Below are 24,035 nucleotides of genomic sequence, written 5' to 3'. Positions count from 1 at the left end.
TCACACACATACTGTTTCGCCCATGATACCCCCCATGCGTTGCCATTCCTGAGGACTCAGGTATTATTCCTCTGTACTCAGATGTTATATGTTTATACCATACCAATATATGTTTTTACCATTGTGACTTTATCCTTATATCACTTTAGAATTATTATAGAAATGGTCAAGGAGGACTTTTATTTGGGTAGAAAAAATCTAACAAATTTTATTATTGTTAAAGTTGCATATTATTGACTTATCATTTATTAATTATCCACTGAACATAGCCTCGTCCATGAGGGTTTTGTCACTAGTTGCCACGCTTGGCAGGCGGGTTGGCAACCGCAGTGTAGTTTTTGCTATGTTTTAAGAGAAACTCTGCAGTCCATCCCTCCACCATAAGCTGTTTTAGTCGCCTCACATGATACCCACGTGAAAGGAAGGGGGTAGCTTATCCTATGCCGGGACCTACACGGCGTTTTATGAATAAAACTAGGTAATTGTATGTCTAATATGACTATATTTTACACAATGTAACGTCATGTAATGTTGACTGTGAGAGCCCTGTTTGCAGCATTTGTGGCCATCTCCTCAGCGCGCTTTTCCTTTCTTTCTCGCCTCGTCTGCTCGCCCATGCAAAAATATTTCTCCCTAAAACATGCATAGTTTATATTAAGAACGATAGCATCTTTTTAATCGATTTAAAAAAGGAAGTTCTATGTTAAACTATATTTTTTAAATATGTCCAGAGACTGCTCTGTCAATTGTGGACCGATTTTTTTTTTTTTTATTCAAAGGAGTATAATTCTGTGGTGGTTCCATTGTCACCAAATCACGATCTGATGATGAAATTCCAGGGAAGTCGAGGGCAACTCTCATATTTTATAGGCATATATAATATATATACATGTTTAGTTTTTTTTTAACTTGTCCATATATTTGCTTCTGATAGTTTTTTTTTTAATGGTGATAATGGAATGTTAACCCCACCTGCGCTATCGGTATACACCGGCGGGGCACCAGTGAAGGACGATAGGTGACGACGAAGCAGGTCAGTTAGCCCATCGTGATGTATTCAACAAGAATTGTTCACGATGGTTTCCAGGGGGAACCACGTGGAGGTCGACCTAATAGGGCATATTGTTAGCAATGGGACTGTCAAACTTCATTGCTAACAATTCCTTTCCCCCCGCGCTTCTGACAGTATGTAACTGCTAAGATGATGATGGAAGGGATAGGATATAGGTAGGTCAAACTTTCTATTATCATTTAAAGCTGATGATGGAAAGTGACGCCTTAACAGCTAGGAGTTAGGGGATAATTCCTTGCATGTTATAGTCATGGATAGTTTCTTAAGCTCCATTAATTAAAGTTACCTAAAATTGTGGACTCCACCATTGTGATCAATTGGTACATCTGGCACTTCGTCATGAATCTTTTCATATGTTAGAAGTCTCCTGGACGTCAATTTGGACAGGACTTGTTCAGAGTTGGCGACGAGTTTGAGACACGGATGCCACGGGAGCTGGTCCTCACGATACTCCTCTCTGAGTGAAACATCAGTTGTTAAAAACTTCCTGTTTAACTTGGAATGACAAATTTTTATTATTTCTATAGAAATGAAATTAGCAAAGCTCAAAACAGCATACCTAACTAATGGGTACCAGCACACTAGACGCCTGCCCAACACCAAATGCTTCGCCGCAAAGTTTAATAGGTCCCTATAGATATGCGATAGTCCGTACTCCACTTTAGATGGTATATGGTTAACTAGGTGCTCCTCAGACAAGGTGTAGTTTTCTCTTTCTATCCCGATTTTCTCTGTCGGTTCCCGAACTCCATATGGCGCTGAAATATATAAAAACACGATTTATTATAGCAGCTATAAATGATCCCATAAATTAAGATATAATTCTAGCTGTGACAATAAATGCATAACTTTACAGTTATTCATACAAATATGTTATAAAAAGGCCCACATGGGAACGAGGTGGAAGGCTAATCCCTTCGGTGGTCACGCCAAGGGCATCTTCTGGAAAAAGTTGGTAGTTGCAGCTAATCAAGAATGGTAAGAAGGTCACTGCCTTCGTTCCTCGGGATGGTGAAGTACTAGTTGCAGGATTTGGTCGTAAAGGTCATGCTGTTGGTGACATTCCCGGAGTCAGATTTAAGGTCATGAAGGTAGCCAACGTCTCACTTCTAGCCCTATACAAAGAAAAGAAGGAGAGGCCACGATCATAGACAACTCGCACTGTGATAAGTATCCTATTACTGTAAGTGGTGTTGTTTATAAGTGAACTTTAATGCATCATTGCAGTTACAACTGTGCAATAAAGCCACACACAAAGCAAATAATGATGATAAATCATTCAGGGTGTCTTACATGTGTATTGTTACATTATATCCAATATAAAATACAAGGATGGCCCCGTCGCATGTACCAGAGGGAGACTGTACAAAAGTCGATTGCTAGGGTACCTCTGTCCCATTCGTGTTTCAACCGTGAAGCAGTTGTGATTGCATAGCTGTGTTTCGGTTTGAAGGGTGGGATATGGCATGAATTTACTGGGTACAGAGGAATAAAACCTAAATCCTCATGAATGGCAACGCATGGGGGGTATCATGGGCGAAACAGTATACTCTGTTATGTCCATGATACTGCTCATGTCTATAGGCGACGGTTACCACTTACCATCAGGTGGGCCGTCAGTTTGTTTGCCATTCGAAGTTGTATAAAAAAAAAATATCAGGTAGTGAGGATGGGACACCTAGTTTGACTGAGTGTACCAAATTATTAAAAATATAGAAGGATGTACCGTTATAATTAAACAAAGTGATGAATCTCAGCGAACGATCTGATGGTCTACCTTATTGGAAAGTAGTAACTGTCGCCTATAGACATGTACAGCATCATGAACATACATAATCATAAAAGGGAAGGGATTCATGACATACTACAGATGTTGCCATTCCTAAGGACAATGATGTTATGTGATTGCCACCTTGTATTTTTTTTTTTTGATGGGTGAAAACGGTATGGTAGCCCCGCCTTCGCTAACGGGATACGCTGGCGGAGCACCAGTGAAGGTTGATAGATGAGAATGAAAACAGGCCAGTTAGCCCATCATGATGAATTCATCAGGAATTAATCATGACAGTTTCCAGGAGGAACCGCGAGGAGGTCGACCTAGTTGGGTATATTGCTAGCAATGGGATTCTCAGTCTCCATTACTAACAGTCCCTTTCCCCCCGCCACCCCGTATTCCCGGAATAGAATGAGCCACCCCCTACCATTCTCGTGAGTGTCGTAAGAGGCGCCTAAGGGATGTGAATGATTGAGGGGTGGACAGCAGTGTCCCTCTTTAAACTTCAAACATCAAAGAAATAATAAAATTTCATCGTGCCTCCGACCAAACCGTTTATAATTACTCCTCTCCATCCAAAGAATGCCTAGAACAGATTGCTTTTAGTGATAACGTCACCCATTGTTTTTTCATTATGATTATTTTTTTTTTGTTTTTGTTTATATTTATAATAAGTATACTATAGTAATCTTTTGGAGGAAACAATAAAGAGTATCTATCTATCAAAGCCTAACTGCAGTTGTCTGCCAGGCATGGCAAATACTGACAAACCCCCCAATGGGGGGAGGCCTATGTTCAGCAGTGGACAGTTAATGGCTGATATTTTATTTTATTTTATTTTATTGGCACATAAAACAGATCACAACCTTAAGTAAAAAACTTAAGTAATAATTACATTTGTGATTCGGCTAGGTTATAATCCAATTACATTATGTGCACAGATTGAGTAATTCATTAAAAGCAAACACATAAAATAAAAATAAAATACTTAAAATGTCATATAAATATATAAAAGACAAAACTATATTAAAAAAAAAAAACATATTTTCAATCATATTCTACAAAAGTATATATATATATATATAGATATAGTATAATGTTATACCTCTATACCCTGTAATTTCACTGTTGTATCCCATTCAATAGCCATACAACTTCATGGCAGAGACATGGGTAGGGAGCCTTTACTTATGTACATAACTTTGTACATTTTTTGGTACATATATGATAAGGGATTCAAACTCACGATCCGTAATGATGGCGTCGAGCATGAGCCTCTCGTGCCAGGTGGGCAGCGAGAAGTCGCTCACGACCACGTCCACGTACCGCGACTCTGTGCCGTATTGTCTCATGTTCGCGCGTATACTTTCATCTTTGTTGCGTACCTATAAACAAAAGGAGACTTTATACAAAAGTCGTTTGCTTGGGTACCTCTGCTCCATTCGTGTTTCAACCGTAAAGCAATTGTATTTGCATGGCTGTATTTCGGTTTGAAGGGTGGGATATGGCGTGAATTTACTGGGTACAGAGGAATAACACCCAAATCCTCAGAAATGGCAATGCATGGGGGGTATCATGAGCGAAACAGTATACTCTGTTATGTCCATGGTACTACTCATGTCTATAGGCGACAGTTACCACTTTCTATCAGGTGGGCCGTCAGCTTGTTTGCCATTCTAAGTTGTATAAAAATATTTTTTTTTACTTTATTAGAAAAAATCTTTCACTTGCTATAATATTATATATATGAATGATTACATGTCATATATAATGCAGGGGGGGAGGGAGGTTAATAACAGATAACAATATATCCTTTCAGACTGACATCCCCATGGTCCTATCCTGGAACTGACCCAACTTCATTCTTACTTATCATCCCTCATTCCCGAAGACTACAACTTAATTGATACATAGAAAAAAACTTAACCAATCTTAAAGACTTTTACCTACAGAGAACCTGATGGAAAGTAGTAACCATTGCCTATAGTCATGAACAGCACTACGGACATAACAGAGTATACTGTGTTATCCGTGATACCCTTTATGCGTTTCTATACTTGTGTACTAAAATGTTGTACCCTGTAATTTTATTACCATATCATTCAAATCGAAACACAGCCATGTAAATACAACTGCTTCACAGCAGAAACTAAATAGAAGAAAAATACACAAGCAGGAATTTTGTAAATAATCTCCCTCTAGTCTACATTATCAGCGGACAACATAGGCTGTATTTTATGACATTATTCCTCACATATTTTATGGCATTATTTCTCACACATTATATGGCATTATTTTTCACACATTTTATGGCATTATTTCTCACACATTTTATGGCATTATTTCTCACACATTTTATGGCATTATTTCTCACACATTTATTTAACATGTATCACCTTAACCCTTGTAATACATACATTGTTACCTTTTGCCCGACGCGAGTCGGCCTTGTTCTGGCATGCAGCATCATAAAATCTATATCGGACCCCAATACATACGCTGAAACAAAAAAAATGTGAATCTTTACTTCCTTACTAATACTATAAATTTGAAAGTGAGTTATCATATAGCACCTTAACGGTTTAACTAATCGCTGGATGGAGAAGGTTACAGGCTACTTTTAATCCCGATCAATAAACATATTTTTAAGCGATGTATTTTTTTTTTTTAATATAAAATACAGTACTTTAACTATTTTTATTTAGAATACAAATTAAAAGTGTACATTAATATACATATGGGAATTATTTGAAATTATGCCCACAGCCACCTTTTATCATCGCACTACTCGTCATCGACAGGGAATTTATTCACTCATACGCCTGAACCTTAGTGGTCACGTACAGTGCGGTTTCAAAAGAATTTTCTCCCGCGAACACTTAGACTGTGGCATGATGTGGCAGGGATGCCGAGATTTTCCATAAAAACTACAGTATGGGGTCTTTCAAAAGGGTGTACAAGGTTTACAAGGGTGTACAAGGGTGTACGCGCACATACAACACCCCCAGTGTTACAGGCGTCCATATGTTACAGTAAACATTTATCATTGCGAAGGTCTATATACTTGTTTGCCACCTTTGTGGTATAAAAAAAATTACAGTTATTTAATGTAAATAAAACAGAACTAATCTAGCCTGGCCTATTAATCAATAAAAGATAAATTTTCTTTCATGAACATGAGATTTTTAAATGTATCCAATAAGAGACAAACAGTCTCTTATTGGAGAATGAATAAAACCTGTTAAAGTATACAATCTTTCTACAGGTTCTGATGAACACAAACTTGTGTTAAATTGTATAAACAAAAGCTATCAAGTGCTAATTTCTGCAAAATAAACATCAGCTGTCCCATTTGTGTTTCTACTGTGAAACAGTTGTGTTTGCATGGCTGTGTTTCGGTGTGAAGGATGGAATATGATGAACAACACATTGGCACAACACTATACTTCACATCGTGGGTGCAATAGTATACCTCTGTTATGTCCATGGTACTGCACATGTCACATAAATGACGGTTACCACTTTCCATCAGGTTGGCAGTCAGCTTGTTTGCCATTCTAAGTTGCATAAAACAATCCCTAGAAAATTCCTTTGCGTCAGGTGATTAGTAATCTCTAATTACATTTTTGGGAAGTACTTGAAATACAAATACCAAATATGTATTTGTATTGAATTACAAGTAATTCAAATACTGCCCAGCCCTGTATAATGTACACCAAAGATTGCAATTAAGCTTATAGCCCACGTAATGGTAAGTGGCCATTACATAAATTCTTGGAATTCCAAAAACTTTTAAGAGAAATATTTTATATGTATTTTCATATATGAAATGTTACCTCCAAAATGTGCAGCAGCAACTAATAACGAGCCAGAACCAACAAAGGGGTCCAGCACCATGTCCCCTGCTTTCACTTGCGCCTGATTGGCCATGATAATAGATAGCTGTGCATCCATGCTTGTGTTCCCAATAAACTGGCGTTTTTTCAGCGAGTGAACCTGAATAAGATCTCTTTGTCCATCAGCCACCTGGGAAAAATGAAAAATTTTCATTAATATATAAAACAGAGTCATGACTAGATATTTTAGACTAACTTTTGCTCATTAACTTGTATGAAATAAATCATTACTAGATTTTAAATTCAACCTTTGGGAATCCAAGTATGAAAACCAGATTCAATTTGGTGCAGTGGTTTTTATATAATGCCATATTGAACATACAAATAGGTTAAAATTCTAAATATTACTGTTCTTCTATTGCTCTTATTTAGATCCTCTTGTATACAACCATTATCTAATTATAATTTTATTATAGATTCATAATATGCATATACATAATAAGTCATAATGAATCTTACCCATTTTCCAAAAAACAAATCATAAGGCTTCTCAGGAACATTGTTAGGATCTACACCATAAAACTCCAAGTATGCCAATGTAACATCTGGATTTTTCAATTTCACTGCACCCTCTAATGGTAAATAACTGAAAGACTGACAATATTATTCATAATCATTAATATTTTTATGTAACATGGCTATGGTAAAGTGATGGCAGTCCAAATAGGAATTATGGAAAGAGTTAATGGTCAGCTACAGATGTGAACAATGCCATAGACAACACAGAATACACTGAAATACCAATGGCAGCCTTTCACCATCATTTTAATAGAAAAATAGAATTTTATTATTGTTATGATATATACTGCAACTATTGAACAATATTTGCCATCAGTACTTTCTCATCCTATTAAAGTTTATTTTGAATATTAACTAAGCAAAATATTCTATCTTATTCATATTATATAGATGAGTTCAGTTACATAAGACATAAATGAACCTGACTACTTAACACACACCTTTAAAAATAAAACACTGAAAGTATGCACAATACCTAAATATCTTGATTTCTCCATTTCTTATTTTTCACTTGTGTATACTCTTTCAATCAGTTTTTTATTTTGATCTATTGATATATAACCTTGATCTATTTTGAAGGAGAAAAAGTCATAATTATTGCAGAAATTGTTTGTTCACTAGTGTAGAAGAGTCAGGATAAAGCAAAGTTAATAGCATAGCTACCTCAATTTTAGCAATTTTCTCTTGCATGGAGAAATGTTTGCAGAATGTCTCGACTTCCACTTTAAAGGACTTATCGGCAGAACAACATGCTTGTATTAACGTGCTTGGACAAATATGTCTATCACTCGCGTCTGCATTACATGATTTTTGCATTATCCATTCTCCTGTATCATTTTTCAACGCACTTCTCAAGTTCTCGTGCAGCTGGGACTCTGTTTTAGCTCTACCCCACAATTCAATACAGTTTTTAATTAAAACAGATCTAGAGGCGATCTTTTTCACGATTTCCTCAGAAGGTAACTCGACAATCCAATATGGTTTCAGAACACAAGGTTTCTCCACAAACTTAATAGGTATATTGAAGAGTGTAAGTATACTTTGCATTTCCTGTAAAAGAGTTTGCAAAAAAAATGTAAGGAACGTTTATTAAATTGTAAATTTATTATGAAAAAATAATTTTGACTTACAGCATGACGAAAATCGACATGTTCATGTGCGAACCACATTAAATATCGACGCCACATTTTAACAGAACATTAACTTTTTATGTAATGGATTTATATTACTAAGTTAGAAATTATTATAAATAATATTTATAAACATAACCTCAATTTAAATTTTAACCACAGAGCAAGTAATCACTAGATACAAATGTACTCTGTGAGTGTCACACAGGCTCTCCTGTGGGGTAACCTAAGAACAAGAATTTGCATAGAAGGAATGATAAAATAAAAATCGTAAATCATACCATTGCCTCATAAGGTGAATTAAAACGATTTGAGACTTTGTTTAAATTTTTTTGAAGTTAATCTTTTGATATTTGATAACTCTCCATACAATCGAAAACATAAATTTTAAATTTTGTCTACATATTATTAACTAAATCGTCTGGGTTTCTTGAAGTCTTCAAAAATGTGTTATTTTCTATAAACCCCAAGCTAGATCGGGTGAATAGAAAACAGAGAAGAATTAATAGAAAAATTAAGTAGGATTGTCACTTCTGTAAAGTTTAATTGTGTATGTACTCTATATACGTCTTATATTGGACAGTACATGTATGTAAATAAACTTAACGTCTTTTTATTATAATAGCTAGTATAAAAAAAAATGTACACAAACATTTTCTTGTTTAATAACATTGTGGTGCAGTACAGACAGAAGTTTAGAAATAAAACTACTTTTATTTTACTGTTTTTTATTGCTAAGAGTTATTATCAGTATCATTAGAATCCTTTATTAACTCTTCATATCTATCATGGAGGAAATCCAAATATGCATCTTTGATGGAACCAGAACATGCCACATAATGACCCCCTGAGTGTTCAGCCACCACAGGTTGTATAAATAGACTAATTAAAGATTCACTCATTTCTGAAATAAATATATAATATAAAATTAGTCATGTTAGAGTTGCAGCCGGATATCTACCTTGTTAGGAGTAGATATACATGGAAAGAAAGATCAGCGTGAAGATAGTAGCACTTGTACTGACAGTTTATTTATAACAAACAACACACACTAAGTACATGAAACACTATATCACATTATTATATTAAAGTATTAATTAATTTGTAAAGACAGTTTTTAGACAGATATCAATTTATAAAAAACATATTAAGAATCTTAGTATTCTTTATCTATTTTTTTATTAAACACTGACCATTTTGTTTTCTTACAAAACAATAAATTATAATTACTAGATGGAAATTGAGCATTGATCTTTTCTAGTTGTGCAATGTCACATACATTGGAAGAATAGAAAAGAACAAGATAGTTGATAATAATATAAATGATCAAGAAGACAATAAATTAAATAAGATATAGAGAAAATAATTATATTAATTATTATTATAGGACTACAAAGTTGAAACAAGCTTATAACTATCATTTAAATACAAATTCCATAAAAAAGTAAGCAAAAAAAAAATAGTAATAAATTTTAGCAAGTGAACCTGAAATAGGTACAAATAGTTGTACCTATTTCAGGTTCACTTGTCATATTTGTTCATTATCATTAATATTTGTAAAAATTATAATAAATAATATTTCATAATTTATATTAATTTACCTTTTGGTATAATTGAATCACTTTCCCCATAAACATGTAGTGATGGTAAATTGATGTCCTCATCATAAAATCCTTTATGAACTAAGCTTCCCGAACGAAATCCAGATGCAAATATTGCAAATTTAAATGTGTAAGGCAAATCTAAAAGACAAATTATTTTGTTTATTAATAATACAAAAAATAAAGCCAAATTTGACAAACTACCAATTGAACAATTGTTTGATATATTTAATTGGTTGATGAATATTTATATAATCTATATTTTTTAATTATTCTTTCTAATTCACAGAAGTAGGTAAGTATATTTTAATAGGTAAGAAGAATTTATTTAATATTATTGATAAATAGAAATCATAATAATTGTTCCCTATTGATTATAGACCTCAATTATGAAAAGAGACTAAGAAATTACCCTATATCAGATGCTCCATTTACCAAATAACTAAAATTATTCAAAGATTATAGACAATAGATGCATGGGAGGTATCATGGGCAAAACAGTATACTATGTTATGTCCATGGTACTGCTCATGTCTATAGGCGACAGTTACCACTTTCCATCAGGTGGACAGTCAGCTCGTTTGCTATTCTAAGTTGTATAAAAAAATATATAAAAAAACAAATTTCTAAATATGCATAAGTTGAAAATTAATAATTAGTTATTTCAACACAAAAAAATGTACTGAAGTGTATATTATATAAACTCAAAACATTGACCTGTTAAAATAACTTACATCCTTTGTTCTGCATGGCAGCCAACAACCCAACAAGACATGCTCCCTGTGAGAACCCCATGAACCCATCATAAGGCCCATGCTCCACCACCGTCTTTTCTATCAGGCGTAAGGTATTTTCAAAACCAATAGCGGGCCCACCCAAACATTTTCCACTGAATGTATTATCTTCAGCATTGAACCACCATGAACGAGCATCTACAATATAATAACCATAAATTGATAATGAAAGGTGTTGTTTAAAAGATTTAAAAGAAATGTTTTAGCATATTATTCAGAAAATCAAAGGGTTTAACATAATATAGACAATGATTGTAATCTTGTTGTTTTTAGAGTGGTCAAAATAAAATCTTTTATAAAGAAATTGATGATTAAATATAAATGGGTAGAAAGAACAAATAAATCATTCATTAACATAATAATTATGGGATTAATCAGACCATCTTCTTCTCCGCCGTCTTCGTTTACAACTTTATGAGGCGCGGATATAAATGTAAGTTGGGCGTACTTAGACACTGCTTTGCGAAATGATCCAATTTTGGCTCTGAACACTGCACCATTCTGTCTGTATCCATGAAATGCTAAGATTTTTAACTTAAGTCTATTTGTTTCCTTGGCTTTACTTGGTGGAGAGAGGTTAGAATTAGAATTTTGTTCCGACATGTTGCTACATTTATTAAATAAAGTATTTATTTTTAATACAATTGGTTTTATGCCATTTATTTTTTTTATTATTATATGATGCAAAAATGGAATAATCAGAATAATCTTAGTAGACAATAATAAAAACCAGACAAACGATAAATAATATTATTGGTTTTCGGATTTAAAAATTATTAATCTGCCTACTTTGACAGTTCATTTATGTTTGTCAATATTGACATTGACAATCCCTGAATTATAGATTATACTAGCGTGAGCATAGGTGATCTTGCTCTGTGGACTATTTAAGAAGACATTTGGTAATTTGAAATACATAGCTGTATATGTAAAATCTTTTACCCTAAAATAAATAAATAAAAAAAAAAAAGTAATAAAAAATTGGATCTATATACCGAACTTAGGGTAAATATAAAATTATAATGTAAAAATTTGACGTTCATAAGCGGCTAAAATGTCCTACATGAATAAATGATTTTTGAATTTTGAATTTTGAATTTTTGAATTAAAAAATAAGTTTTGGCGCCAAATTCACGAGTTGTCAAACTGTCTTTGGTTGTCATTGCTGCATTTTTAATTTTTATTCTAGTTTATGTTTTTAATTATTATCAGATTCAATTTAACAAAGGCTAATTAAAATAGAATTTACAAAATGGAAGATGGAGATTTTGACCAACGCTTAAGAGATTTACAAAGAGAATATTTGGAGTTTTTAGACGATGAGGTAAGTTTCGTTATAACCTTATTTTTTTTAAACTTGTTTTAATTGTTAATTTTGCATCTTATTTATAAACTGCTATTTATTTTTAGGAAGACCAAGGAATATATATGGAAGCCGTAAAACAAATGGTAGCAGATAAATCTCAGCGACTTATTGTTAATGTGAATGATCTTAGAAGAAAGAACCCGGAGCGGGCTAAAAGCTTGCTGCAGAATGCTTTTGAAGAGCAAATAGCGTTTCAGAAAGCTTTAAAAGAATATGTATCATCTATCGACCCCACATATGCCAAAGTGAAAGAGGAATTCTTTGTTGCTTTCTCTGGTAGTTTTGGTAACAAACATGTTACTCCTAGGAGCTTGACGTCTCGGTACGTTTAATACAAATTATATTAATATTTCATTCTTCTTTTACTGTTAGGCATGGCTTCCCCATAGAGTATAGTCCACTATTATCATATTATGTAGATGACTTAATGTTACAATTTTTAAATAATACCATATAATTAATATAGTAAGGTTCCATCAAGAAGTCAATGATTGATTTTTATTGCAAACTATATAAATATTAAAATTTTATTATAAAATAAGTCTAAACATCATGATATTGGCACATTTAAGATTATTTTCCAGGGTTTCACTTGCTCTTAAAAAAGGGACTTAATGTACTCTTGAACCTGTCTTTGCTTATAGCTGAAAACAATGCTTCTTATTCTAGGATGTGCATAAGATGATTCTTAAATGGGTACCCCCCATCTGCACACCCCCTGTCTTTAATGCTACTAAATGATTAGTGAATCACTAACAAGAGTATATTATACAAGGAGAAAAAATATACAAATGTTTTTTTACCATTTTATCACATTCTTGTGAGTTAATGAATAATATTTCAGGTTTCTGGGAAACCTGATATGTGTGGAGGGTATTGTGACAAGAGTGTCCCTAGTAAGACCAAAAGTAGTTCGAAGCGTGCACTATTGTCCAGCCACCAAGAAAGTAATGGAACGTAAATACACAGACCTCACCTCATTTGAAGCATTCCCTACATCTGCTGTATACCCCACTAAGGTAAGAGATCTGTAGTTCCTTTATTGACAGTTACATGTCTTACAGCTTCAAACCAGCAGAGTGTTCCAATAACTGTTAGAATTATTGTCTTAATAACAAAATAAAAATGAATATTAGTTTTTATTTTGTTTTTATATGTTTGTTATTATATATTATTGCCTTTTGTTGTTTCTATTGTTATGAATTTAATAACTATAATGGCCAATCTGCCCCCTCCTCCTCTAAATATGCTTGTGATAATATGTGCTCATAGCTATCTACTTTTTTATTTATTATTATTTCAGCCCTTTAACTGTCCATTGTTGGATGTAAGCCTTCCTCATAAGGGGAATTTTGCCAGTAGTTGCCAACCTACCTACTTTTCTATAATTGGCATTATTAGTAAACAATCTTGCCATATATTGTTATTGAAATAACTGCACAAAGTAAAAAAATAGCTGAATTAAAATGACCAATAATTTTTTAAATATTTTTTATGTTTGTTTTATTTGTAAATGACTAAATATGATAATGAGACATACTAAAATTTTTTTATTAACAAATGTAACATGTCTGCTTATCAATGTAAGCATTTATTTATTCAATCAATGTTTAAATTTTTTCTTATTAGGATGATGAAGGTAATCCCCTAGAGACAGAATTTGGTCTGTCCCGCTACAAAGACCACCAGACTATAACAGTGCAGGAGATGCCGGAGAAGGCACCTGCTGGCCAGCTACCTAGGAGTGTTGATATAATCTGTGATGATGACCTGGTGGACAAATGCAAGCCTGGGGACAGAGTACAAGTGGTTGGCAACTACCGGTGCCTGCCATCAAAACAGGGCAGCTTTACTGCTGGCACATTCAGGTTAATATCTATTTTACACACATACACAATTATTAAAAATATATGATTGTTCTTTTATTTATGGAAACATCAAACTTCTCATAAACCACTTTTAGTTATTAATTTTTTTTTATCTTTTGTGTTAAATTCTTAATTTGAAAAAGTAACAAAAGTTAAAAAGTAATTAAATATACTCATTTAAAATAGGTTTTTTGTTTTTATAAATGAGGAAGGTTAAACTAATACTTTTTAATTGTTTATATGTTGCCCTAATTCATAAAAATGTTAATAAATTTATAAATTATCTTTAAACATTATTTAAATACTAAGCTCCTGCATGAGTAGTAGTTTAGTGTTTTAATGTAAAAAAAATATATATATATATATCTTATATATAAAATTCTCGTGTCACTTTGTTTGTTACCAAACTCCTCCGAAACTGCTTTACCGATTTCCATTAAATTTGATGAATTGGTCACCAATGATAAGGGTGACCCGCCCCTAAAAATTCTTTTTTTATTTTTTAAACATTTTTTTTTATTTTTATTTTATTATAATTTAGCATTGAAAAATATATACAACTTTAAATTTTTATCGTTTTACGATCAACCCCTGTATTGTAATATTTTTATTATTTTAAGATTTTTATATTTCGCAATAAGTGGTAAAACAACGGGTCAGCTAGTATATATATATATATATCTGCAATGACAACTCTGCAGTGATCATCCTAAAACCCTATATAATATAATAATGGTGATAATAAGTATGTTATATAATGTATGATAACAGTGTCATGAATATTTCAGAACAATATTAATAGCTAACAACATAACACAAATAAATAAGGACATGAATCCAAATATTACATTAGAAGATATCAAACTATGCAAGAGGCTAGCTAAACGTGCCAATGTTGATATGTTTGAGATGTTGAGTAAGTCGTTGGCACCGTCTATACATGGCCATGACTTTATAAAGAAGGCCATACTTTGCTTGCTGCTCGGAGGGATGGAGAAGATTTTGCCTAATGGCACACGATTGAGAGGGTAAGTATGTTCATATATTTGACTCTATTGCACTTTGCACGTAAATAGATATAATAATAATTAGAAATGTCAATATGTAAATTAGAAAATAATTATAGAAGAATTTATGAAATATTTACACAGTATTCTAATACTATAGACTCTAGTCTGCAACATGAAAGTGATGGCTTTGGTATTGTAAGCAATTATCAAAGAAAAATTATTTCTATTTCATGACATAAAAGATAATAAAAATAAATTCGGTATTTAGATAGATTTATTTATAAATAGACAAATAAGTACTTATAGACATTTTTGTATTAAACCTATGTGGGTTTGTATTGTTGTTATCTATAGAGAAAAGACTTTTTTTTATAAAAAAATCAACAGTTAATCTTTTCAAATTATATTGCAAATTCGAAATTTTTCTAGAATAATAAAGATTATTATTAGATTATTATTATTATTAGTGGCCATCCTTCGTTATTTTGTAAAAAAATAATAGATATATTTAGAGGATAATTTATTTCAAAATGTGACATTAGGTAATTTTATATTATTAATTCCAGTGACATCAACATTCTACTAATCGGCGATCCTTCAGTGGCAAAGTCGCAACTACTTCGCTACGTGCTGATGACGGCCCCGCGCGCCATCACCACCACCGGCCGCGGCTCCTCCGGCGTAGGTCTCACCGCCGCCGTCACCACTGACCCGGAGACTGGAGATAGGCGGTGAGTTAGTTCAGCCACTTGTTTTGTACTTGACACCACTGGGAGTATGAGTGTGTAAAGGAATAAGGCGCGCCTGGGGTTAATATAGGCATTTTATGCTAGTGTTACAAAGGTTCATGCTTATTTTTTTTTAATGGTTGATAATGGAATGGTAACCCCGCCTGCGCTATCGGTATACACCGGCGGGACACCAGTGATAGATGACAAATGAGGATGAAAGCAGGTCACTTAGCCCATCGTGACTAATTTCACAAAAAATAACCACTGTGGTTTCCAGGGTGAACCACGTGGAGGTCGACCTGATAGGGTATATTGTTAGTAATGGGGCTGTTAGATTCCATTACTAACAATCCCTTCCCCCCGGTTCATGCTTATTGCTCTAGCATTTTATTAATAATTATGAAGAGATGTTTTGCAATCTATGTTTGTTCTCTGCTTAGAGAACTAAGAAAGGAGGCCAATATCTCTACAGTGTTGTGAGAACAAAGGATATGATGGACACAAAAAAAGGAAAATTATCATGTCTGAGGTAACTTTGATGATGGAGCATCGTACACCCATCGCCCACTCATACAAACCACTTATCCATCTCATGATTATAGGTTCAATTCCTATGCAATACAAACATTTATATTTATGAGTTGGTATTTTTTTACATGTACGTATGGTTGTCTAATATTTACTGTAGCTATGTTTAGTGTGGGACTAGAGGGAACAATAATAAGCAGTAATGAGAGATGTGTATCGTGTGCAGGCTTGAGGCGGGCGCGATGGTGCTGGCAGACCGCGGCGTGGTGTGCATCGACGAGTTCGACAAGATGTCGGACGTGGACCGCACGGCCATCCACGAGGTGATGGAGCAGGGCCGCGTCACCATCGCCAAGGCGGGCGTGCACGCCGCCCTCAACGCGCGCTGTTCCGTTCTCGCCGCCGCCAACCCCGTCTACGGCAGGGTCTGTGTTCGCATTACTATTTCCACATTCAGCACTATGTCTTTTATACTCTACATTGCTGCTTAGTGCGCCTCGCTCTGTGCTTATCGCCACCAAATCTGTGAATTTGAGTTAAACTGGCACCTAATAGAAATACCTGCTATACCAGTGATGTTACTGCCGTATTGCCGACCCTGACGTCACATTTATAACGCCTTCTCCAAAGACACTGATATTGTAATCTCTTAGGGGAAGCCTTCATAAGGTACTAGTAAGTAAGATAGGCGACGGTTACCACTTTCCATCAGGTGTGCCGTCAGCTTGTTTGTCATTCTAAGTTGTATAAAAAAAAAATCCATGACCACAATGTTCACATTAGAAACGTAATCTGCACTTTATTATCAAGACTCAGAGGGCCTACCATGAAACGTTTTCCAAAATTTCGGATCTGAACGAAACAAAAATTTGATGCTAAAATTACATGATACGTACCGTTTAAAAATATTACAAAATGCTAAAATATCGTTCCTTTGAACTTTTATGGTAGGATTTATGACAAACGAAATGTTAAGCTCCATTTACAGGGTCGATTTCGGTACGAACAAAAACACGAAATTGAGACCGAAAATTCGGAATTTAATTTCATGGTAGACCACCAGATTCTTCAAATCATAGTGTGAAAAAGCACTTTGTGAGCAGGCACAGGGCAGTCAACCATTATCAGTGGAACATTATCTTTTTAGTTGGTTGTATTCATTGATATGTTGTCTCTGTATTAACTCAGGATGACCAGATGTGACCAGACCACACGTCATGCTATAACAAAAATAAAGACTTATTATTATCGCCATCATTCCAATTTGTTTTTGTTTTTTTTTTATACAACTTAGAATGGCAAACAAGCTGACGGCCCACCTGATGGAAAGTGGTAACAGTGTCATGGACATAACAGAGTATACTGTTTCGCCCATGATATCCCCCATGCGCTGTCATTCCTGAGGACTCAGGTGTTATTCCTCTGTACCCTGTAAATTCACGCCATATCCCACCCTTCAAACCGAAACACAGCCATGCAAACACAACTGCTTTACGGTTGAAACACGAATGGGATAGAGATACCCAAGCAAACAACTTTTGTACAAAGTCTCCCTCTGGTTGTCTGTTGATCCAGTATTGGACATGATACTTTCCAATTGATCTGTTTCCCCTGTTTCCAAACCTCACGATCTTTTTATCAAAACTAGTTTTTTTGTTATAAAGAAATTAATTAATAATACATACAGATTAATTTCAAATGTAATTTAATTATAACAGTACGACCAATACAAGACGCCGATGGAGAACATCGGGCTCCAGGACTCGCTGCTGTCGCGTTTCGACCTTCTGTTCGTGATGCTGGACATTGCTGACGCCGACCACGACAACATGATCTCCGAGCATGTACTACGGATGCATAGATACAGGTATTTACTTTTTTTTTCATGGATGATAATGGAATGATATGTTACGGAATACGGTATACACTGGTGGGCCATCACTAATATATAATAAATAAGATTGAAAGCAAGCCAGTTTGTCCATTGTGATGAATTCCACTAGAATTAACCAAAATGAATGTTCCAGGAGAACTGTTGGAGGATGATCTGTTATGGTGAATTGTTAGTAATGTGGTTATTAGAATCACATGACTAACAGTCCTTACTTTTTAATTTTCTATACTTGATAATAAGTAATATGCTTAACCGTTTTTATCACAAACTTGCGTCTCATTCAGGTCAAACATATTCAGACTCTTTTATCATGACTGTTATTAAATTATGAAAGACATTTCGTCATTAAATTAGAAACAGTTCAAGCATTGGAATTTTCAAATCTCGTCTGAAGAATTACTTTTCAAAATGCTGATGTATGTACTTATTATATTTGTGTATTATATATAATATATATAAAATCTATATAAATATGTATAAAAAACCCGGAGGGAGACTTTGTACAGAAGTCGATTGCTTGGGCACCTCTGTCCCATTCGTGTTTCAACCGTGAAGCAGTTGTGTTTGCATAGCTGTGTTTCGGTTTGAAGGGTGGGATACGGCGTGAATTTACAGGGTACAGAGGAATAACACCTGAGTCCTCAGGAATGGCAACGCATGGGGCGGTGTCATGGGTGAAACAGTATACTCAGCTGTCTATAGGCGACGGTTACCACTTCTCATCAGGTGGGCCGTCAGCTTTTTTGCCATTCTAAGTTGTATAGAAAAAAAAATTACTGATATATAATTATTTATTTATTATGTATTTATATTTACTTTCAACTGTACAGGCATTTATTTTTAACAATAACATTTAAATAAGTCATTTGCTACAACTGTAACTGTGAACAAGTTGTCAATTTATTTCATATTAGGTTTGTTGGCCTCGTGCACTATTATGTATAATGAATATTCTAATAATACCTTTTGTGTACAATAAAGAATAAAATATCTCTTCCAGAAACCCAAAGGAGCAAGATGGGGAAGTTTTACCAATGGGTTCATCCGTTGAAATGCTCTCAACGGAAAATCCTGATAACGATGAAGTAGAGGTAAAGTTTGAGTTTTGGCTATTGATTCCTATAAATATCAGATCAGACTGCATGTATATCCGCATGAAATGATAACCTTCGAGGTTTTTTTTTTAATGGGTGAAAATGGTATGGTAACCCCGCCTGCGCTAACGGGCTACATTGGCGGAGCACCTGTGAAGGGTGATAGATGAAAATGAAAACAGGCCAGTTTAGCCTATCATGATGAATTCATCAGGAATTAACCATGATAGTTTCCAGGGAGAACCGCGAGGTCGACCTGGTTGGGTATATTGCTAGCAATGGGATTCTCAATTTCCATTACTAACGATCCCTTTCCCCCCTAACCTTCGAGGTTTTAATATAGCTGCTTTATATTAATCCTATTTTTATTTTTCACTCGCTTTTACCCACGGCTTCGTTTGCGTGACTCTGGTATGTGACCGCGATGAAAGTAGCTTATATCTTTCTCCATCCCATATCAATATTGGTATTAGTAAAGATTTATTTATTAAAACTGAGTTTAATAGGCATCTCTAAGTGAAGACATTGGTAATAAGATTTTGAATGAATGAATGAATGAATGAGTATACTTTATTTGCATTATACAATATAGGAAATAAACAAGACAATTTACAAACACAACGATACAATTGTATAAGTACAGTAAGGCGGTCTTATTGCTGAGAGCAATCTTTTCAAGACAACATTAAGGTAATGGACTAATTGTTGTACAAGTAGGTATAATAGTGCATTATAATTAAAAAAGCATCTTTTGCAAATTAAAAATATGTAAAAATTAATTTTAATTGTCATTACACTAAATGTGTTATATGATTTTTGTAAAGCACCTGTTTTAACCCCTACCTTTATCATGTTTAATATTATTAAAACAAAAAACTCCATTAATAAAGTAATAAACCCGAAATTAAATATCCGGGACCGAAAAAAAAAAAACCCAGCTTCCTAGACAAGTTCTGAACAAATCTATTTTGTTACTTCATGCATAAGAACTAAGAGTTAAGAATAAGAAGCACTAGATAGAGTGACGACCTTAAATGCATCGCAGGGAGTCAGTGGATGCAGGTGGCTCAGGACTGTTCTTTATGGTAGTCTATGGGGGTACATAGACTGTTCAATAGTGGATGAATAATGGTTGAAATTATGATAATGACGCATAAGAAGGAACAAATTGTAGGACGATGCTGTGTCTTCTACTGCAAGCGATAGCGAAAACGTATCTATCAATTCATTAGTTTACCACAACTGATAAGCTGCAATTTTTAAAGTTGTGATAGTGCCTTGCCTGTTATTTAATTTTAGACCTTATTTATTTTATACAATAATTATATTCTTATATTTATTTTATATTTCTATGAACTAACCTGTAGAGATTCACATATTATAATTTTTTTAGGAAACCAATGAGTCCATATATGAAAAGTATGACCCTCTATTGCACGGTAACACTCGCAGCAAGAAGGACCAGATCCTGAGCACCAAGTTCATGCGCAAGTTCATTCACATTGCGCGCCTCATGAAGCCGAAACTCACCCAGGAGGCGTCCGACGTCATCGCTGACGAATACGCGAAGCTCAGAAACCAGGATATGATGGACAGCGACGTGGCGAGAGTAAGGAATTATTCAAATTATGTAAAACCCCCAAAGGGGAGGCTTATGTTCAGCAGTGGACAGTTAAAGGCTGTTATGATGATGTTGATGTAATGATATCATTCATACAAAAAGTACTAAACGGATTTGTATGAAATTTGGTACACAGGTAGGTTAACTCGGCACATAACATACTATATGTACTGATTTATCAAAATAGGATATCCTGTGTTATGATGAACTAAGGAACAAACAGCTGGAGAGACCACTCAGAACAGCTAGACCCAATTTAGAAGAGTTCTTTTCTTATATTGGCTCTACCAAGAATAGAACACGAGACCTCATCATGCAAAGCAGTATGCCAGCTGCGACACAAAGGATGTCAAATTTAATTTTAGTTGTATATATGGCCTACGACTTGAATTTGATCATACATATTTATGAATCTCAATGGATTTTATGGTGTATGTGAAATTGTTTGTGTGTGCGCAGACGCAGCCGGTGACAGCGCGTACGCTGGAGACGCTGATCCGGCTGGCCACCGCGCACGCTAAGTGCCGCCTCAGCTTCCAGGTCACACACGACGACGCCTCCGCCGCCATCGACCTCGTGCAGTACGCATATTTCAAGAAGGTATGTGGCTTCACAATTTTATGTATATTTAGTGGGTGAAGATGGAATGGGAACTTCACCTACGCTATTGACATATGCTGGCGGGGCACCAGTGAGAAATGATAGGTGAGGATGAATTCTGGTCAGTTGGCCCATCATGACGAATTCATCGGAAATTAATCATGATGATTTCCAGGAGGAACTATAAGAAGATCGACCTGATAGGTAGCAATGAAGCTTTGAGACCCCTCCCCCAATACTAATATTCCCTTCCCCCACTCTTATGTACTAAATTTGGTTTATAATAACCCATAAACCCGATCAGGTCAAGCAGCAGACCCCCAGAACTAACTGACAGCGTCTTCGCGTTGTTTTGATGCATACATATCGACATATCTACAGTGCCCATAGTTGACAAAAAAATTCAATTTAATTCGTATGATAAAATAAAGACATTATTGTATTATGTGTGTTTCAGGTATTGACGAAGGAGAGACGTCGCAAGCGTCGCGCGTCGTCGGACGAGGAGGCGGACGATGCGGAGGCCGCGCCCGACAACCAGAAGCGACCGCGCGCCAAAAGATCTCGCAAAGTGGTACTTCATTCTAAAATGCTATGAAAAAGAAATCGCCATAATAATCTCAGCCATTACTACTGAAGGGCCTCCCCCATAGATGACCATAAGGAACTGAGGCATCTGCATCCACTGAGTTTGAAAATCGAGAGAGCCACTTTGAAATATTTTATTTATACAGGATGGCGAAAGCGAGGACCCGTACCAGTTCTCATCGGACGAGGAAGCGGAGCCTGTCCTACGGGCGGCGCACTCCTCGCAGCCCGAGCCCACACAGCGGACCACCAGATCCTCACAGAAGAGTATAGACGCTAAAAGGTGTTTTGAATTTTTAGTTGAATCACAATTTTGACACTGTTATAAAAACAATTATCTATATATGTATTATAATCACATTAGTTTTAATCCGCGAGACCGAAGTATGTTCACTGACTGAGATAACATGTATCCTATGTCCTTTTCTCTCTTTTATCTGTATATCAAATTTCATAATAATTGGTTAAACCATTAAAATACCAAGACAAACAAACTCACTTTTTTATAGTAAGGATTTGTGATAGAAGTGAGAGGTGTAAGATAAGCTAGAAAATTGGACAAGTGTTGTTTTTTTTAACTAAGCTATTTTCTGATATAATCTAAATTAGCTGGTTAATCCAGCTTTCATGCACAATGGCCCAATCACGAAGATAAGGGTGGAAATATCTGTTCAAATTAACTGATCTTGTAAGAGACCAGTTGTAAAATTTAATAATATTAATTGGACATGAAGAAGACACATTGCATCTTTATTATATGATGGTGAACCCCTTGGGGTTGTGCCTATAGTGGCCACGCTTGGCAGGCGGTTTGGCTCACAGTTAGACTTTAGACATGTTTTAGGGATGCTGCTGCCCATCACTCGCCCTCCTTTAATCGCCTTTTGCGACACTTTATTTATTTATTTATTAAACACAGCAAATTTACAATGTCAGTACATTGGACCAACGCATTAGGCGAACCTGTATCGCGGGAGTCCATAAGAGATTATCAAGACACGGTGATTTACAAATATAGATAAATACACTCACAGGAAAGCAAGGGGTTGCCTATTCTATGCTTGCACCACACAGCAATAGGCAAGAAGACACATTTAATGTATGTAAATTATTCATTTCCAGACTGGGTCAGTTCAAGAACGCTCTCCAGCAGCTGTTCCGCGACGAGCGCGCCAACTCGTTGCCTCTGGACCGCATCACGAGCTACGTCAACGAGCAGTACTCGCACGAGACATTCGACACTGCCGAGGTGCATGCCGCGCTCGAGCGCATGACGGCAGACAACCAAGTCATGATGGCTGATGATATTGTATTTTTGATTTAACAATACAAACTTGATTTGTTGATTGTAAAGCTAGGAACATATCAATAACGTCATACCAATATACCTTGATTCTTGGTATGAAATATACATTACAAAATTTTATGATATGTTTTAATTTTTTAAACAAATTTAAAAGATGCAGGTATAATACTAAAAATGTTAACTAGCAATAAACTGCATCTTCAAATGTCGTGTTTAAGTATAACAGATGTTCAATTTCTCTAAATTCAGGGTGAGATACATTTTTTAAATGATACATTTACCATGGAAATTAATAGAGATCATAGTAATAAAAATCAGGGAGTATATAGTGATTACAGGATATATCCGCCTCTAAATGGGAAGTACAAAATTATGTGAAATACACATGAATCTTGATCTGTCTACCGATCTAGGTAGTAATAGTTGTGTAAGGCTGTGTAAACTGCTACGACAACTTTGTTAATAGCATTAAGGAATCATAAATTTAATTGCGATTAATTTAGTTTTTGTAATGGATCATATTATGAATAAATGATTAAAGATCAAATTATTGTTTTTCTTTCTGTGTCGTAAAATTAAGAAGTATTTAACTTTCATCCCTCGACTCGAATCGAAAACCATTGATTACTAGTTACGATTTTCC

The 24,035-nt window shown here is 35.0% G+C and overlaps 3 protein-coding genes and 1 pseudogene across 3 annotated transcripts; 2 read left to right on the top strand and 2 right to left on the bottom strand.

Annotated features, from left to right (window-relative positions):
• Window positions 1-482: 482 nt before the first annotated feature.
• LOC113518785 (tRNA (guanine(10)-N2)-methyltransferase homolog) lies at window positions 483-8,573 on the bottom strand. The gene is made up of 9 exons (XM_026903775.3): window positions 8,392-8,573; window positions 7,925-8,311; window positions 7,202-7,336; window positions 6,683-6,872; window positions 5,272-5,345; window positions 4,093-4,231; window positions 1,632-1,830; window positions 1,359-1,529; window positions 483-633 (listed from the first exon to the last, which is right to left on the bottom strand). Exons 1-9 carry the CDS (start codon window positions 8,446-8,448, stop codon window positions 522-524), a joined length of 1,464 nt encoding a protein of 487 aa, XP_026759576.2. The 5' UTR covers window positions 8,449-8,573; the 3' UTR covers window positions 483-521.
• On the top strand, window positions 1,884-2,350 carry LOC113518787 (40S ribosomal protein S23-like; annotated as a pseudogene).
• A 529-nt stretch (window positions 8,574-9,102) lies between the features above and the next one.
• On the bottom strand, window positions 9,103-11,587 carry LOC113518912 (esterase AGAP003155). The gene is made up of 4 exons (XM_026903940.3): window positions 11,167-11,587; window positions 10,727-10,924; window positions 9,993-10,133; window positions 9,103-9,295 (listed from the first exon to the last, which is right to left on the bottom strand). The coding sequence occupies exons 1-4, from the start codon at window positions 11,387-11,389 to the stop codon at window positions 9,126-9,128; spliced, it is 732 nt and encodes a 243-aa protein (XP_026759741.1). The 5' UTR covers window positions 11,390-11,587; the 3' UTR covers window positions 9,103-9,125.
• Window positions 11,588-11,905: 318 nt separating this feature from the next.
• On the top strand, window positions 11,906-23,939 carry LOC113518799 (DNA replication licensing factor Mcm3). The gene is made up of 14 exons (XM_026903794.3): window positions 11,906-12,110; window positions 12,197-12,474; window positions 12,997-13,171; window positions 13,782-14,020; window positions 14,809-15,048; window positions 15,597-15,761; window positions 16,516-16,714; window positions 18,008-18,156; window positions 19,184-19,274; window positions 20,671-20,886; window positions 21,358-21,498; window positions 21,956-22,072; window positions 22,233-22,369; window positions 23,209-23,939. The coding sequence occupies exons 1-14, from the start codon at window positions 12,039-12,041 to the stop codon at window positions 23,408-23,410; spliced, it is 2,421 nt and encodes an 806-aa protein (XP_026759595.2). The 5' UTR covers window positions 11,906-12,038; the 3' UTR covers window positions 23,411-23,939.
• Window positions 23,940-24,035: the final 96 nt, after the last annotated feature.

This window comes from Galleria mellonella, unplaced genomic scaffold (assembly GCF_026898425.1).
Source record: "Galleria mellonella isolate WM207_F2 unplaced genomic scaffold, CSIRO_AGI_GalMel_v1 utg874, whole genome shotgun sequence".
Lineage (NCBI taxonomy): Eukaryota > Metazoa > Arthropoda > Insecta > Lepidoptera > Pyralidae > Galleria > Galleria mellonella.
The sequence above is the reverse complement of the archived record's forward strand: the minus strand, read 5'-3'. Positions and strand labels throughout refer to the sequence as shown.

Excerpts from the sequence above, each read along its gene's own strand:
- LOC113518785 (XM_026903775.3), bottom strand. The coding sequence starts at position 8,448 with ATGTGGCGTCGATATTTAATGTGGTTCGCACATGAACATGTCGATTTT. Across the intron at positions 7,337-7,924 it reads AGAAAATTGCTAAAATTGAG|TCTTTCAGTTATTTACCATT; the intron begins GTAGCTATGCTA and ends TAATATTGTCAG. Across the intron at positions 634-1,358 it reads GGTGGAGTCCACAATTTTAG|GGAGAAATATTTTTGCATGG; the intron begins GTAACTTTAATT and ends TGCATGTTTTAG.
- LOC113518799 (XM_026903794.3), top strand. The coding sequence starts at position 12,039 with ATGGAAGATGGAGATTTTGACCAACGCTTAAGAGATTTACAAAGAGAA. Across the intron at positions 13,172-13,781 it reads CTGCTGTATACCCCACTAAG|GATGATGAAGGTAATCCCCT; the intron begins GTAAGAGATCTG and ends TTTTCTTATTAG. Across the intron at positions 16,715-18,007 it reads CCAACCCCGTCTACGGCAGG|TACGACCAATACAAGACGCC; the intron begins GTCTGTGTTCGC and ends TAATTATAACAG.
- LOC113518912 (XM_026903940.3), bottom strand. The coding sequence starts at position 11,389 with ATGTCGGAACAAAATTCTAATTCTAACCTCTCTCCACCAAGTAAAGCC. Across the intron at positions 10,925-11,166 it reads AGACGGCGGAGAAGAAGATG|ATGCTCGTTCATGGTGGTTC; the intron begins GTCTGATTAATC and ends ATTATATTGTAG. Across the intron at positions 9,296-9,992 it reads TGATTCAATTATACCAAAAG|AAATGAGTGAATCTTTAATT; the intron begins GTAAATTAATAT and ends TATTTATTTCAG.